Consider the following 18,684-nt stretch of genomic DNA (forward strand, 5'->3'; position numbering starts at 1 on the left):
GCAATTTACACTTCCTTCAAATCACAACACCTCAACATATTGTAATTATAATTATTATTTATTGAATTTATATACCCCCCAATACCCGGGATATGCCTGTCACTGAAAATATTGCTATCCTGAAGGATCAGGACATTTTCTGAATGCACATGTGACATTCCATGTCCTTAACTATGATTAATGGATCAGGAGTATCTGCATCAAGCATCATATGTTCTTAGAGTGATGCAAAGGAAGGGATAAGGCAGCACTGGAATTTCTAGAATGCAAATCCCTCATCACATAATCGGTTATAAGAATACATGCCAGGCAGGTTTCAAAAATGGAATGTGGTCTAGATGGGGCAAAGAAATAGGTAATACCACAGAAATAGCTACCGTAATAATAATTTAATTTTAAAAAATTATTATTTGTACCCCACCCATCTGACCGGGTCACCCCGGCTATGTGCAGCAATCCAGCATTGTGACTTTTGACACTAATTAATTTTCCAAGTGTATTCCAGAACTAAATATTATTATTTTATCATGCATGGTGGGGACACTTTTAGATGGTCTGAATTGTTACTTTTGTTAAGCTGTCATCCAAAAAATTTACATTTCCAGCTTGGGAGTGCTTCTTACCTCTGTCAAAGTTATATTGCTGGGAAATAATTTCGCCCCAGTATTTTGCACACTCAGCAGACAGTTTCTTTGGTTTGTCAAGGCGACGGATTGCTAAAGCCTGGATGTGCTTCTGGAAGGCTTCATCAGACATGTCCTCTATACTCTTCTCCATGGTTTTTAAAAAAGCTTCAACCCTGCTCTCCAAGTAGTGTGGAGGTTTTTCTGACTGGATGATAAATCGTAGTCCTTGGATACCATTTGCCCGCCGTGGACCACTGAACACAATGTAACCTTGGAAAAAACCAAATAATTCATTCTGTTAGACTCACTAAATAAATAATTAAAAAAGACAGAAGGGGTTTGTATTTCTGCCCTTGAATTCTGGCCAAATTCTAACATAACCATTAGTGCCTTAAATGGCCTTACATCGAGTGAATAGATGATATAACTATCGTAACTAATCTCAGGTTTTAGCTTTCGTGCAAGCTAATGGAGGGATCTCACATTATGCATTTTGACCATGAAGAAAACAGCATGTATATTAAAACTGTATAAATCACTTTCATGATTCTCCTGTATCTCTTTGAAACAGTGATTTCATTGATTTGTCACTGAGCATGAAGGGCCCCAAACCAGCAATAAGATTCCACAGCCATCACATGGACAGCACATTACATTGAACTATAGTGGCTGAAGTATACAATCCAATTTCTGCTCACTATAACAATATTTAGGTGATCTATGGAGAGAGGCAATCTATTATTTACCTAACTGTTCTTTAGTGCGCAGAGTATTGAAGCAAGGCTCCGAGATGATTTGACAGAAGAGCTCCAAAAACATATTCTCTGAGGTGCTTTGCATATCTGTTTGATAATATATTTCAATGCCACAATTGTTATGAACCTCGTTCCTCTGTTGATAGACGAACCAACCTCCTAAAAAAACATGAAAATGATGTAAAGGGTCATTTTGAAAGATGGTCAAGCAGGGAACCATCCATCGTCAACAGAATTTGAATGGAAGGGGAAATATATTTTCTTCTCTAAACTAGTGTACATCACATAGAGAGTATAAGTACTCTATATAAATGCAATCTGGAGGCCCAGGACTGAAATGAATTACTTTTTCTAGTCATGGTTTCTTTGTTCCATGAGCAAAGAACTTCAGCTTATATTATTATCAGATGCATAATTACCCCAAACAATGCCAGTGACTGATTTGGTAAACAGTAGTTCCCGTTTCCACATTAGCAACTAGCCCCAAAATGGCACAGGATCTGCCCATGATGCACCTCTACACATTGCTATCCATTTTCTGACTCTGCAGTGCTTAACTCTTTGCACTGTCAATAAATTCAGGATATATATTTGAAAGTTAAATACTGAGACTTGAGTGATTTCATTTGTATAGTAATTCTGTACTCTATTCAGTGAGGAAAACCTTTTCTTCCAAAACTAACACAGAGATTCACAACACAGACCTAGATTATTGTTGCCAAAAATATATATCATTTTGGCGTTGATTTTGAAATATTTGCCATGCAGTACTGAAAGCAAGTCACTTTCTAAAAACAAATCAAGAAATTTCATCCTGACTTATTGCAAATGTAAGCACCATGAACCTCAGCTTTATATGTTTTATAGCTTATGTCCAAATGGACAACTTACTGTCAGGCAGCTGTACTTCTCTATACCTTACAAGCTGGCTCGGAAGCAGAGGTTTTGTATGAGCATGCTCAATGAGAGTGTCTTCAATCATTTGCATAATTCCTAATGCAGCCTGGAAGAGAAGAAATTCATCAGAGAGTTTATTCATCTCCTGGCAATTGTCCATGTGGTAGCGCACAGAAGGATAACAGGTATTAGGGGAAATGGCGAAATTAGAAAGGAAAAGGAGATGACTAATTGCAGCAGATGCAAGCATTAGGAATGCAAAGCCGAGTTAGTACGTGTGACAGCTATGAAGCACGCAAAACTGAAAGGCTGAATCTCTGTTTCTACATTATGTTTTAAATACTTTTAGAAAACAAGATCAACTTTTAAATAAATAAATAAATACACACACATTTGATATGCAATGCCTGTGCCCTACATTTTAGCACACAAGGCTGAATTGTTTTTTCCTCCCTGCCACCCCTCTTCATTTACAGAAAATATATCAACTCATTGCTACTTTGATGTCCACAGCCAGCATCTGCTGTATCATGGGTCCAAGGGCCCCATATTACTCTTGTCTCCTACTCTTCTGCATTTGGTTTCTGAAAGTTTAGTGAAACCACACAATTCCTTAGTTCCCCCTTCATTTCCTACTTTATGCATTGATTAAGTTCCAAGTCCATGGTCCTCTTAAGCCTGTAACTATGAGAGACGTGTATGCATCATGGGGCTAAAACAATACAGCTGCACAAACAGCAAAAATGCCTTTGACAAGCCAATGTTATAAAACCCTTTGACCATCTCCAGAGAGGAGTCTTACTTTCTGGAGTTGATATCAAAATCACTATGCATTAAAGTACCAAAGAAAACCTTACGATAATGAGAAACAAATCTTTAAAAAAGCCTGAAGTCAATCTAGGGAAAGCCTTTATAGAGGAAACAAACCCATCAAGATGTATTGAAATTAAATCCAAAATAATAAAGGCTGTTAAAAGCTAACTGTGCTTATAGAGATGCAAAACTCCAAAGCCTTTTTGAAAGATAGAGTCATATTCAGATATGCAACTTCAAAATGAAAACTACAAGGCTGGGTCAACTGATCTGAACTCAAGAAAATCTCATTTAAAATGTGCTTTCAAATTCAGTAAGCCAAAACCTTTTGGATTCTTACCTCACAGAAAGTAACCTTGCATAGAAAAGAAAACATTTTAAAACGCTAAACCAGGGTGTGGTTTGATTAAACAAATAGGAAAGCCACTTCCTCTTCCATGAAACCAAATATCCAGGTATGGTAGATGTAATTGTTCACTGCGCAGTTCACTATCTGGGGAGACTCAAATAGTTTTTACTAGTTCTTAATGGCTCATGCGGGAGGACTTTGAGACCTTGCCCTTTTGGTTTGCCTTAAGTCAAATTATTTTACCATTACTATGGCATTAAGGGTTATTTTAAGATGCTCAGAAATAAGTGAGCTGGACATGCTCATTCACTGTTGCCTCTTAACATAAAATATACACAGTTTCTACAGATACAGTACCTTAAAGTTTTTTCTACAAACATGGCTGTTGGTATCTTCCTCTTACTTATTTTATCCAACCAATATACGCAATACAGAGCTGTCATACTTAGTGCAAATATGCAAGACCCTAGTCTCATTTTACAGGTAGGTATGGAAGCAAACTAGCTCTATAATTTCATCAAAAGTACCATTAACATCGCTGCATTAAACTCCTTTGCTAAGATAATATTCAAACATCTCACAAAGCTGTACCACGCAATCTTATACTATAACATTAAAGTCACAATGTCTATTATTTCCAGCTCACAGACTGCCATTTAACATTAGCCACTGACTTCATTCTCAGCTATTTTAAATGCATGCTCTTGGTTCAAATTATATGCCTGTTTGAGAACTTAAGTGTGTGGATCTAGCATTCAATTTTACAGCCTTATTTTATCACTGAAGCAGACTGCACAGATACCATGAAGTATAAACTGCCTGAAAGCTCATTCCAATACATGTTGGAATGCAAGTCCTTTGAACATTCAAGTAGTTTTGCTTGATTTTAAGAAATCACTTAACAGGGTCAGTTACTTATCTGGGACAAAAAGGAAGCATCACACAGCCAAACAGTTCAATCTTGAATGTGAAAAGTATGCTTAAAGAGACATCACAGATATGATTGTGCACCTGTACTGTCCCCAAGATATGTAATAAGAAACAGAAACTTAAGTCTGGGATACAGCATTGTGCAGATTTCATTTCAAATAGATGTCATAGCCTTTCTGTGTTATTTTATACTCTTTTCTCTAGTTAAAGACACCCACAGAACAATATTGGACAAGCAAACCTGTAAGAGAGACTCACTGACAGAAAAGCTTATGAAGATTTAAAAAGCAAGCATGGATCAAAAGATAGAGAAACTTAAGTAAACCCTTGATTTTACGTACAATTATCAGTATAAATCTGCTTCTGGTGAAAAACGTATCAAACCAACCTGTTTTGTTATATTGCCATGGAGAAGTGCTTCAATGTGTAACCGTGACAACAGCTGAGAAATAAAGGCCTTGAGACGGGGAAGGGTGACATCTACAATAGATATTTAGATGTTTAAAATCAATCACATTTTCCATTTCGAAAAACAAGGCCTATATCATCCTAAAATGCAATACATGTCTTAGAAGATGACAAAGAAATTTATAATAATCAACAAAAGTCAGTGGGAGTTTTCTTCACAAATATTCAGGTTTGGGAAAGTTTCCAGGACAAAATTGCAGTGCTCACTGCGTAGTTTGCCTTGCTTAGAATTCACATGTTATTTGACCCAGATTCCAACACAGAAAAGAAAAGAGAAAGGCAGACAGACAGACTATGCTGCACTGCAGTTAGGCTAAACAGACATCCAGCCTCAAAATAGTAACAGTCATTCAGGTGGTGGCTGAAGATAAAGCTTAAGCTGTTAACTACATAAAAGAACATGTAGTTTATCATTCCCCATCATCTTGACAGCAATTATTTCTGAATGGCAGTTTCAGAGATTGGTGGTTATTTTGAAATTAATTAAACTTTTCATAGATATGTATGGTAGGATTAATGCCTTTAGCTACAGGCACATCCAAACACCCACTGAAACACATGTGAGTGTAGATGAATGTAAATGGTGAATACAAGTTTAAGTGCCACCAGAGTGGATTGTGGCAATCAACCTTAGAAACTAAACAATCAGCATAACCTAGATTTCACACCTCCACTCCCTTGTAGAAGTGTACAAAGGGAAAGATGGGACACATACACAGGGGTCAGGGGGTGAGGAGAGAATGTGGGAAAGAAATTTCTTCCTCCTGCCTGTCTACAGCCAGGCATATGGATCACTAGTAAATAGATGCTGTGTGGATAAGATCTCTGATATCACTGATGGTAAGGTAGAGAACATAGGAATGCTGTATTTGGGGTTGTTCTTGAGGATGCAGCTACCGCAGAATGATTATGCTGGCTGTTACACAGGGAGGCAAGAAGCAATCATATTGCAACAAATTCTGCACTGACTGATGGTTATCTGCTTAGCCCAATTCAAGGTATTAGTACTGGTGTACGAGACCTCTTCAACCTGGGATCCAAGTATTTAAAGGAGCGCCTCCCCTGATAACTCCCAGCCCAGCCTATGCTCCAAGACCTGTGGAGGAAGTCCTGCTTGGGTGCTGCTGGAGGGCGAGGCCCATGGGGTGGTGAAGTGGAGCAGGGCCTTCTCAGTGATGGACTTCCACTTATGGAACCCCCTCTCAACTGAGATTATATTGACTAGACGGTGCTGATGTTTCAGTGTCGCTTAAAGACAGTGCCGCATGCAATGAAGTTGTCCCATTACAGCAAGGACAACAGGGGGGGGCAACATAGGAGGGCTCTTGTCTTCATGTCCTGCCTGTAAGCATCTCCAATGGCATACAGATGACCACTGCTGCAAACAGAATGCTAAATTAGAAGGATGTTTGATTTCATCCATAAGACCATTTAGCACATCTGGCCCTGAAGATGTGTATGGGGACTAGGTTGGATTGGATAGTGATTTCCCCTTTGCTTCATTCTCTGTTGCTGTCAATAGAATCACTCATGAGTTTGTGTTGGCCCAGTTCTTTTGTCTGATAACAGACATGGGCTTCTAAGTGGAGCAGCGTGAGCCCTGAGTGAGCTATGTGGCTGCAAACTGGAGTGGGTGAATTAAATATCTGCTGCTTTCTTCCCGAGACCTATATTCTGCCCTGCCCCATGCAATGTTCCTGAACAAAGTGGAGCAAATTGTACGAGTCTGGCTGAGAGTATAAAACAAATATTACTGTGCTTGCCTTTGTCTTGAAAGAGACTGAGTGTTTACAGAGTTCACAGACTTAATATGACGGAGGTTCAGCTTGCCAAACTGGAAAAGCACCAACTCTGCTTGGTGAGCAGATGAGTGGCAGTGCCTGTACCTTTCTCCGATGTTCTGATTTTCCCTAGACTCAAAGAAAATTGATGAGCTAGAACAGCTGCATCTCTGGACTTTTAAAAGGTAACAGGGAAACAGGACTTGAGAGTGGAAGAAAGGAATGGCATTCAGCATGCTGGGGTTCTGAAAAGTATTTGGAAATCTCATCTGAAAACAGGAATATTCAATGTACTGACATCTAGGTGTTTTGCACTACAATTCACATCATTCCTGAACTATATTGACTGACTATATACTGACTATATTGGCTGGGGTTAATGGGAGTTAAGAGTCAAACATGGGGGGGGGGGGCACAGTATTGGAGACCCCTCTCCTAGGACTATCAAACAGAATTTTAGAACTGCACAACTGCAACTGTAAAAAAAATAAGAGGCAAATTATATATCCATGGGTCATACTGCATAACCACTTCTTCCACAGGAATATGGAATTAATTTATTAAAGTGTTTTTATGCTGTCCAGATCCCAGAATTTAAAAGGCACTCTTTAAGGGCAGATTGTTTGAACTAAATGAAGCCGCAGTTAGGGGGATTAAGTTCTTAAAATCTGTCTGCACCAAAACTGTGGGACTTTTCTGTGAGGGACTTCAAACTTCACATCTGAGCATACTTTTGGAAGCTTATGATCTTCTTGGATTGACTAGTTATTGCTGGTGGATAATTTTAAACTAGATATATTTTAGAGAAAGATATTTTGATGATTATGCTAAGCTTCTTCACAATGGACTTATTTTAAATGCTTAAAGCTTTGTTATTTTAATATTCCCTCTGTAACAAATGTGGTTTTGGTTATCATTAAGGATTATTTAAATTCTAAATTTAGATCTTAAAAACCTAGAACATGACAATAAGGTTTTAAAAGGTTTTCTCACCACCACTAAGTCAATCTAGATTACTAAAAATCTCCATACCCTCCATAGAACAGTAGTATGAATGCAGATACTATTTAAGGCTGAGATGAAATTAAAATACTTTGCTCAAAGTTCAGTTGAGATAAAAAATGCTTGACTAATAGACAATTATAAAATCAAAACAAGTAAAAATACACATTAGATAGAAAAGATGTAGTTAAAATGGGCAAAATATATAAACTGGCAGCAGCTCACCGTCTAAAGCTTCTTTTAATTCATCTTTGGTCCAGGCAACTTCTGTCATCAGTAGTCGGAGGTAATACATGGCATGCTGGTGTGGTTGTTCAGCTCGGAAGTTATTAAGCGACCGCATGTACTAACAAGGTTAAAATTAAATAATGGTTAAGAAATGAAGATTTGCAATGAACGTTGCCTGATGTTTTGATGTTCTATATTCAAATTATATGGTCAGATAAAAGAAATAAAGATGGGCAGGGCTCCCTCTTAACTGAGATCATATCATAGTTTGAAGCTGGATCGCAAATCATTATTCATCCATGATTAAAAGGTTCCCCTGACTAGCACTCATCAACCAATACTGGGGCCAATAAAACACATCAGGAATTTGCCTGTAATTGATGAGCAACTGGCAGGTGGAGGAGAAGAAGCATGGGATCTTGTGGTCTGTTCCTAATCTCTGAACCAGCACTAAGGGATGGGAACAGAATATATGTGCTGGCTAGAGGAAGAGAACTACAGAAAGACAGAGTCATAGCTGAAAAAGCCCTCACTAAATTTAATTGACTTAAATCTTATGGATGACTACTCTGAAGTCACATTATTTTCAAATGGAGCTTACTCTCAGGCAAGTGTGCAAATGACGACAGTCCAAGTGTGGCACCAATCATTGCCCCCAGCAGTTTTATACCTTTCTGCAGGCATATGTACATTCCCTACACATTGTTCATAACTTGTTTGAACTTTTAGGCTCCTGTACACCCCCTCCTGCCTTCAAGGAATGAAATATTGCATGTATGGTGTCTTCCCCTGCTTGATATTCTGATTTATAAGGATCAAAGTCAAGTTCAAGATAGCTTACCGCCTCCTTGATAATTTCAAATCTTTTTTCATCAATCTCAAAGGTAGCCATTTTCTCAACAATCTTCTTGAGCAGGATATGCTGCTTGTCATTGTAACCTTTTACGGAAAGCTATAGGAAAAGGATATATAAGCTGTTATGTGTTTGAAATATTCTGTTTTCTAGAATTCTAGATTGTCCATCAAAGCAGTAAACAGCAACTTCTTAACACTGGGAAGCATTCTCCCTTATTTCACCAGAAATACTAAGGTTTGCCCTTTACTACATCGAAGTCTATGTGTGATATTATTACTGCTTTACTTTTTCCCAGGGCTTAACATCTTCTTTTACAATTACAAACCAAAATTATAGTGGAAAACCAATATTGTTCCATGCTGCAAAGCAATGCTTCAAACGTCAGGGAACAGAAAACGGAATGAAATGTTGTTGCAATTTCCCAGGATTAAAATCAGAAAAGCAATATGCTAATTGGAATGAAAAGAGTAGTTTATCATTCTTCTTCCAAACGAAGAATAAAAGTATCCTAGGAACCCAAATCTAGAAAAGAATATAGGAAAGAAAAACTTCTGTTCCATAGTTAATAAAGCAGAAGAGTCCATTATATACTGATTTTTAAGAAGTAGGGACTTACAAATGTTTAAGACATCAAGATGACAGGCTCATAAAATCATTGCATAACTCGGTTGACCACCATACACACAAGGCTGTATAGAACGCAGTGCCAACTGGGTGCTGCTTGTGCAATGTGACTTCAGTTTCCTCTCCCTTTCCTGCCCCACCCCAACATGCTGCACAGGCTTCTCCCCCCTTCTGGAGCTTACTCTGAAGGTGTATAGGGAGCTAGAGGGGACAGGAGAAGAAGAAAAAAGAGGATTTGCAGGTACTGATGACCAGCAGCATCTGCAAAGCTCCTTGCGCATATAAAGGATAAAACCTTTGTTTTAGCAACACCTTGCTGCCTGCAAGATGCACCTACTCACCTGTCATTTGTGATGTCTGGTGACTGGTATGTGGGAGGCTCTGCCAACCTTGCAAACTAAGCCACTGAGGCAGATCCTAATAAGGATCTGGCCTATGAAGTCAAAAGGGCTCCCCAACCCCTGTGCTACATGATGAAAGAAATTAGAACGGACTTGACTCATATTGACTAGATCCCAGGTTGCAGTCTGAAAACATAACACCTTGGCAACCTTGCTGATGCTAAATAGGTCTGATCAGGAGAGAGGCTGCTGAACAACACTTTGTAAACCACACCGAGTTCCATGATGGAAAAAATGGCAAGCTACAAATGTAAATAAGCAAAAATACTATAAAACTGTGCTGTTTCCCCCCAGCCAATTTTAGCACTGAAACCAGTACATTAAAAAGCATGCTTTTTAGCAGCCCCATGTTTCGTCAGATAAAGAAAATATATGACCTACGCAGAGATTACTGGAGTCTTAAAAGTAAGTGCAATGTTTTGGGAAAGTTTAGGAAAGAAATAGTCATGTACTCATGTGTTATATAAGGAGCCTGTTTCACAAGTCATCTTGATCCTGAAATGCAGTCTTCTCTTACCAATGATGCAGTTAGTAATATTTAGTGAATTGCATGTCTGATGAAGGTGGTTCTGGCACACAAAAGCTCATGCTGCAATAAATGTATTAGTCTTCCAGATGCCCTGCAGTACTTTGGTGGTGGCTGGGGGTTTTTATTTTTTTAAGTATACATTAGGATCTAAATGACTGAAAGCCAGCAGAACTCCATGTTTAACTAAAAACATAGCAAGTCTTTCAAGGTTACTATACTATACAAATGAGTAAGAAATGCAGATCAGTAATGCATCAGCACACTTCTCAGTCATAAAAAAAACCATTCCAATCATGGCCAAACCATTCAATAAATGGTTATAAAACTGCACAAGTCTCACGCCCTTATGATAGGGATGCAAAGGACAAAACCAGGAGCCATTTTTCCAAGCAGCACTCAACTCTCACGCCATCTACTTTTTGCTTGTTCACCCCCCCCCCCATCTTACTTACAAGTATTGCATTCATTCCTGATGCAATGGCATAGACCAAACCTGAGAGGCGTGCTGCATATGTATACTCTTTTAAATCATCCTTCAATAACCTGATTAACAGGTATGTCATGTTGCAATGGAGAGGATCAGCATAAAGGTAGCGACTAACAAAAAAGAAAAACAAAACAAAAGGATGCTTTGATACTTCAAGGAGCGACACGGTAATGGATGAAGAAACATGACTGAAGAGTATGTATATGCAGCCTCATAACCAATATTCTCGGGAGTGAAACACTGGGAATTTGATTTCTCTTTCGGAATTTGATTTCTCATTGCAAATATTCTGGGGAATGACGTAAAATGAAGTGCAAAAATTGCTGAATGCGAATGGAAATGTTGAAGACTCCAGAAATTTCAAATTATGAGAAAGTATAGCTAGAAATCAAGGTTGAAAAAGAAACTGAAAAAAACAGGTTCTCAATTGGAAAAGCCATTGAAAAATTGCTTCCAGCAAATCAATTTTTTTCCTTCTGATTAGTGGAAGTAAATTTAAGGCTTTTAAGATTCTCCTTGATTTGGTACTTACATACATCCCATAGATGGTATTTTGGAGATCATAGTTCAAGCCAGCTAGCTCTGCTGCATATGCATACTCGTTGAGGGAGTCTTTGAGTAGCTCAAGGTACAAATAGGCCATGTTACAATGCAAGGGATCCACGTAAGCAAATGGGCTGGAAGAAAATGTTGAAAGTAAAATATCTGCTGCAATTACTTCCCAGTTCTGCTAGATCCTCCATACTGGATCTCAAGGACACAGTAAAAAAGAAAATCCTGCTTCCTGTTATGAGAATATTAAGACAGTATGTGAACACAAACACATGGCTAAAGGGGAAAAGATTGATTTAACAATTCCATACTGAGACAGACACACACAGATGTATTACATCTATGTTAAATCTACTGCATAAGATTACACAAAACCGTTTTTAGCCCACATTATTCTGAATTTGTTACAAAGACAAATGCTTACAAACAAGTACAAAACATATGTAAAACACTTAAAATATACAATGAGTTAAAAATCGCCACAGTGGATAAATCTAAAAGCTTGCCAAGTAGGACAGTCTCACACTTAACTTGCTTGTCATCAGGATTAAACCTCACTGAACACAGCTGCTGGTTTCACAAAATCAGGAAATAGCGCAGTTATAGGTTTGCTACCAAACCACTGGCATTTTCTATATTAGGCACAAAAATATCAAAGTTTTGTATTTAGCTATAGCACATAACGCTACCCTGATATATTTTTGCAATATCCCAATGAGGAAGAGTACGCTGCACAGACTTCCAAAGGTAAAGACAACTCAAAGACTCAAGTCATGTTTCAACAATACTGCTTTGCACCAACATATTAAGAGTGACAAACCAGATTAAGAGCAGAAGTAATTTGTGTACAGTATGGTCTAATATCTATTATGGATATATACATATAGCAGTTAAAAATATGAAATCATCAACATCGCCCAAGTAAATTGTTCACAAAGCAACATTTCTTACTGAAGAATTCTATCATAAGTAAAATACAAAAGTACAACAATATTCAGCATGTTAAAGCAAAATAATAATTATGGGGCAGAATAATGATTCAAAGAACAAAACATTTAATTAAAACCATGCATCTCGTTTTGAAGAAAAATCAGAATGTTCTTTTAATAATGTGAAACAAGTGACTCTTTGCACAATGATTTCTGACATGCAAACCAATGCTATTTATTCAGAAGTTAAGTTTCACTGGGTTCAATCAGACTTACTCCCAGAAATGTATGCGGCCTCAATATATGTTAAAACTCACTGGACAATGTTGCATTTTCATATACATCTTATCTCAAGGCTATTATTGTAGAGACCCATCACAAGCAGAAACAACATAATCATTTTTAAAACCTTTTCAATACAAAACTCATCAGAAGATAAAGAAGTTTGGGGGGGGGTGACTGCATTTTACTTAATATAGGAATTATCATTTCAAGATACATAACCACCCAAGTTTCTATCTATAAACTCTCTTACAAAACTAAGCAGTACTGCAGTTCACATGCTTTCTCAAAAATCAAAATGGGACCATGAAATTAGCTAGCAATTATATTAAGTGTAAAAACCTAACTTACTTGGTTTTATCTTAAATTTCATTTTCAGTGCTGTAAACTGTTAAGTATGCTTCAACTTTAACAGGTAATTTGACTTCAAAACCAAGCAATTTCACCAAAGTAAGTTTTTAACTGGTCTATACAAATATCCCCAGCTCATAATGCTCAGCCTTCCTTATGAATTGAGCAGCATTACACTGGGAAATTATCAGGCTTATGAGCATATTTAGCTCATAAGCAGCTCTGGAACATATATTTTCTGTCTGAACGTTCAGCTGCTTTGGGAAAACTACACACTACATTCCAGACACGACAGAAAACGGAGGCTTTGCAGAAAGGCACCCTGGTTGTTGCTAACCTTACAAGTAAGTTTATACTATAGGGATGGTGAGTCGAGGCTCACAGATTAGAAAGGTGTGCTTGGGCCCTCTTGAGATCCCAGTGACATTGAATCAAGAGTGCAACAGAGTTTCCAAATTGGGGTATGTGAGAGCTATTACCTGAGGGGGGGGAATATTATTAGCAATGTTAGCAAATCACAATTTCAAATTGAGTAATTCATCATCACTAGATACAAAGGGAGACCTCTGTGGGTGATCAGTTGTACTGCACTGGAAATGATTTAATGATTCAAGCACAGCCAATGCAGAGTTGCAACAGTAGTATCTGGCCTAGAGGTCTGGTGGGAAGGAGGCAAGACCTGAAGCGTAGTTTATGCAGAACCGCAATGGTGATTATGGGTTCACAGGAATGCTAAAGATATTTATTTTATTACTTGTTGCATATTAACTGTTCTCAAAGCTCCCAAGCTGAGACAGACCAAAACAAAGATGAATTATTTTGTGTGCTAAATAATGTGTTTTGTTTTTTTAAATCAAAAGCTTTAATGTGCAGTTCTAAAATTGTTTTGGACATTTGAAGGGAGAGGAGAATGAAGCCCTGTTCATTTATTTCCCTCCATATGACTGTATGTGGAGCTGGATCCACTGGCCTCATCGATATTGCCCAACATGCAGAGACAGCAGGGGATAAAACAACAGTGGGAGGCTAGAGCAGGGTTTCCCAAACTTGGGTCTGCAGCTGTTTTTGGACTACAATTCCCACCATTTCGGATCACTTTTGCTTTTTTAGGATGCAGCTTGAAGTGCTGCAAAGGCTCAAGAAGTGATTCTTCCACAGAATATGGTGGGACACAAAATGCATGTGTACAGTAAGGGAATTATGGTTCTACAATACTAATTCCTGCTATCATACCAGTTTCTGTCAAATACAACAGTCCCACATTCTACTTCTTGGACAAATCTTATTAAAAAATAAAAAACCTTCCTCCAAAATGAGATGCTCCTAGCACACACAAAAATAACTTTAGGGGTTAAATAAGGATAGTAGAGAGGGACGCGGGTGGCGCTGTGGGTTAAACCACAGAGACTAGGACTTGCCGATCAGAAGGTCAGCGGTTCGAATCCCTGCGACGGGGTGAGCTCCCGTTGCTCGGTCCCTGCTCCTGCCAACCTAGCAGTTCGAAAGCTCGTCAAAGTGCAAGTAGATAAGTAGGTACCGCTCCAGAGGGAAGGTAAACGGCGTTTCTGTGCGCTGCTCTGGTTCGCCAGAAGCAGCTTAGTCATGCTGGCCACATGACCCGGAAGCTGTACACCAGCTCCCTTGGCCAATAAAGCGAGATGAGCGCCACAACCCCAGAGTCGGTCACGACTGGACCTAATGGTCAGGGGTCCTTTACCTTTACCTAAGGATAGTAGAATGGTACCAAAGTTGTATAAAAGTGGACTTGTCCAGGTCAAACAAGGCACTCATCAGGATCATAAAGCTGAGGGACTGCTCCACTGAATAGACTGAAAGCTACTTCCCTTTGAGGAATGAATTAATCAAACAAACACCCATGTAGCCATACATGTGTGTAAGCATGTTTCAGTGCATATATTCCCTGTGCTGTGAAGCTCTATCACCAGAGATATGTTTGGTGTAGGAGTGTGGTGAAGGAGGAGAGTCATTAACAGCTCTTGGATTATGTTTAAAACACTCTTGTGGCACTTTAACAGTAACAAATTAAGATGCTACAAGACTTTGTTGCTTGCGCTGCAACAGATTAACATGGTTGCTTCTCTGGAACGTGGACAATACTTTTCAGCCAGCAGAAAACCTGTGCACACTGTTGCACATCCATAATGCTGGATTGTAGCAATAAGTGGGAACCGACAATCTCAGTTATTCCACTATAGCAGCCCCAAGCATGTCTAGAATGATAAAATGTTTTCTTGAATGACTCCGCTTAGAAAGATAAATTTTAAAGACAAAAATGCTTGCATACCTGAAAAATTCAAAGTTGAGACAAGCTTTGGGTAGGAAAAATTTGTCATCTTGCTTGAACCATAGCTTGCACATAGCAGTGTCCTGAGTTTAAGAAAACATACATTTTCTATTGTTATTATTAATTATTATTAAATTACAAACTGTATTTTTATCATTTAAATCTGTTTAAAGAATATAAACATACAGAGCCCAGGCCATCTGAGTTTGGGTGCAGTCCCACAGGGTTTAACAGAGCCCAAATTTCTCAACCCCACCCCAATTACACACAGTGATGCAGACCTATTCCCTACAATGTTCCCTCGTGCTGTCTAAACACATGCCTATATGCTAACATTTCTGAGATGAAGGGAGGACCTCTAAGCCCTGTGGGACTTTTGCAGGTATGAACACTAAATCCATACGCCATTTGTTTGCACCACTGCCAGGTAAGTCTGGAAAGAAGAGACAGCTATGGCAGGGTCTGGGCTTACCTGATACTGGGATGAGCCATTAGGAGTTCATCTCCAAACTCTGCAATTTGAACTCACTTCCACCACTATGTAAACTTAAAGGTTTATATATTTTGAATACGGGGCAAAAAGCCAACTGGACAGGAGCTAGTCACCTCTTAAAATAAAGATCCAATTTTCATTCATTTTTACAATCTAGTCTTACAATACTGTTCATATTATAAGCAGCCTACTCAATGACCTTAATCTTTTAAAAGCAATTCAGGAAATAATGGTACATATTCCCAAAATTCCACCCACAACTATTAAATACATATGCTTACCTTGATAAGAGTAGGGTACTGTGGTGCATCCTTCTCTAAAGGTACAATTTCAAAGTTAGTAGGGATAAATTCATTCTTCATTGGCAGCTTGAATTTCCCATTGAGGTCAGCATTTTGCCATTTCTACATTCAATGTGCAAACAAGAGGATAGTTTTGTTATTATCCAGTAGGTGGGCTAAAAACAATTGTGCTGCAATTGTGCTGCTCTGTGAAGGATTATCGACCTCTGATGAATCATGCTTCTTCAAAATTAATGACAAAAAAACTAATTTTTCAAATTATTTAATCTGTATGATTCCTTGCAGTTCACATAATACCATTTAAGTTTGCTTTTAACTATGTTCCATAAACACTTAGAACATAGTGCTGACTGAGAGCTAGAGTGCATGTTCTAACCACTGTGTAGAACTACTAAGAAATGCTTTCTGCAATATGTATCCCCATGTGAGCAGCTGGTTTTCACTCTTAGCAATATGTGAAAATATTATACAAATCCTCCAAACACAGCTGCGTGTGTGATCATAGCTGTATGTTCAGCTAGGTGCTCTGCACATAGTTTCTCTCTCGCTAAAGCTTATCAATCAGGATTTTTTTGGGGGGTGCTTTAAGGGTCCAACATGTATAGTATTGGATGTACCACAAAGTGATGTTCAAGGATTTGGTTCACATTTTGAAGTGAAATTTTCCCCCCATAACACCAGTTGAAATTAACTGACACCAATGTGACACACTTATACAAGCAACAGTATTAGTTGCTTTTGCAAACAACACAAAATAAACTTTATTGTAAGCAGTGGCGGAGCAAGCTGTTCGGGCGCCTGGGGCGGCGCGCGTGCCCTGTACCCAGGGCCACAGTCAGCCACCCGTTGGGGCGGGCCAGCCACCCACAGGGGTGGGGCAATTCAGGGCAGGACGCTCCACGGGGCCTCTGAGGAGTCTGCCTGCCTCCTCCCACTCAGCCGCCCTACAGCTGAGGGGGAGGCGGACCATTTGGGGCAGTGTGGAGCCTGCGGGCGCTCAAGCCACTGCGTCACTGCCAGGAGAGACACATGCCTCGGGTGTGCTGCAGGCCCCGCAGTGAGTGCTGCCCAGCATTTTGTCACCCCCTTCGATGGTGACACCCCGGGCTATCGCCCCCACTTCCTCCACCCCAATTGTTAGAAGTGTGAAAATACTGGTTACATATTCAGTTTACCACCAACTTTCTCACCACACCTTAATGACTTCATCGGAAATTGCCTCTTGCTTGTACTGGGTTCCATACCATTTTTCTGTTCTATCAGTTTTTCCTTCAAAAGACTTAGAAACTATTGCAACCCTAAAAAATAAAACCAAAACATAGTAAGTAAGCAAGCATATTACCTCCCCTGCCCCCCAAAATGCTATTCAAATAATTCTGCTTGGTCACCAAGTTCAAAGATTCTGTTATTAATACTGTAAATTCTATATGTCCTATTCTATTTTTGCATTAAATCCTCCTGTCAGTAAAACAAAAAGCAACATTTATCCATATCAAAATGGCTTTGTTAAACAACCCCTGGTTATTTTTAAAAATATATATGTATTATATTTTGCCAGAAAAGATATAATATATATATATATATACACACACCACACACACACACAGAGAGAGAGAGAGAGAGAGCGCTTATACACTGAACCTGCATATAAGAGGATATATTTTACAGGATTTAATATATTAAGCTCAGTTTGCTTTTTGCAGCTATGCAAAATTTCACTAAAAATTTCACTAAAATTTCACTAAAATAAAAGATTTCTAACTCTCATTTTAAAAAAGACATTAACAGAATATTTGAAAAAATTCCCAGCAATTAAGGGCATATATAACACACCCAAGGTGCTCCTAAATTCATTTTCTACCATTTCTAAACAGAAATTTGAAGCAAAGGAAAAGACCATACAAATGTCATCCATGGGTAAAACTACAACATACTTTCGTGATCATGCTCTCTGCAACATTTTAACAACTGTTTCCAATTAGTTTTAACAGTTTTCTAGATTTCAAATGGTCTAGAATTTTAAAGAAATGCTTTGGGGGGGGGGTAAGTAAGGAGAAATAATGCAGAATAGCAAGAGTAATTAGCATCTCTTTGGCCAATTATATGCGAGAGAAAACATTTACTATCAACCCTGTTCTAGCACCTCAGAGCCAACTCGTAGTTAATTAGAAAACTATAGGATAGTTGGATATATGGAACACTTAATCAATCTGAACATTTAGTACAAACAAAACCTTAAAAACAAAGGATAGGGCTGAATCAGAGACAGAAATAACTAGCAATTTTTCATTTTAACCTTGTCCTTGGCTGCCAAATAATATCTCAAGATGGAAGATTCTGTGCTGTAAATGAAGCACCCCACTCAGCCTTCTTTCACACTATGTATGAATACAAGGCACAATACAATAGTATGAGGGAAGCTTTATTTCCCTTTGAAATTAGTTACTATGGTAACAATTCTGTCACTGGCAATGAGCGAACACTGCTTATCTCAGTATTTCTAGGATACACTGGCAGAGAACCATGGCTTCAGCAAAAAAATAAAAGTCAATTATGTACACCAAGTATGAAAGTCTATCGTATTGAAAATAGCAGGAAGAGTTTACCTGCCACTAATAAAAACCTCTGTTGCCAGTGGACAACTGTGTTTCCACTCTGCTGCAACAACCTTGTTTTACAAATCATATGACAAATACAGAGCAAGTCAATGCATTATTATGAATT

General features: G+C 38.6%; 1 protein-coding gene across 10 annotated transcripts in view; it reads right to left on the minus strand.

Moving 5' to 3' along the window:
- IDE (insulin degrading enzyme) overlaps positions 1-18,684 on the minus strand; it is a 55,812-nt gene that overhangs the window by 8,577 nt on the left and 28,551 nt on the right. For 5 of the 10 annotated variants that reach the window (XM_083443567.1, XM_083443568.1, XM_083443570.1 and 2 more), the window contains exons 12-21: positions 17,156-17,258; positions 15,940-16,062; positions 15,166-15,248; positions 10,712-10,856; positions 8,691-8,801; positions 7,847-7,967; positions 4,759-4,850; positions 2,273-2,384; positions 1,373-1,540; positions 624-896 (exon numbers count right to left, since the gene is read on the minus strand). In XM_083443567.1, the coding sequence (XP_083299693.1) occupies positions 624-896; positions 1,373-1,540; positions 2,273-2,384; positions 4,759-4,850; positions 7,847-7,967; positions 8,691-8,801; positions 10,712-10,856; positions 15,166-15,248; positions 15,940-16,062; positions 17,156-17,258 (1,331 nt within the window). Of the gene's footprint in view, positions 1-623; positions 897-1,372; positions 1,541-2,272; positions 2,385-4,758; positions 4,851-7,846; positions 7,968-8,690; positions 8,802-10,711; positions 10,857-11,278; positions 11,424-15,165; positions 15,249-15,939; positions 16,063-17,155; positions 17,259-18,684 lie in introns of all 10 variants that reach the window. The other 5 variants (XM_083443575.1, XM_083443566.1, XM_083443569.1 and 2 more) reach the window with 1 other exon arrangement.

The sequence above is a fragment of the Podarcis tiliguerta genome, assembly GCF_965153285.1.
Source record: "Podarcis tiliguerta genome assembly, chromosome: 5".
Lineage (NCBI taxonomy): Eukaryota > Metazoa > Chordata > Lepidosauria > Squamata > Lacertidae > Podarcis > Podarcis tiliguerta.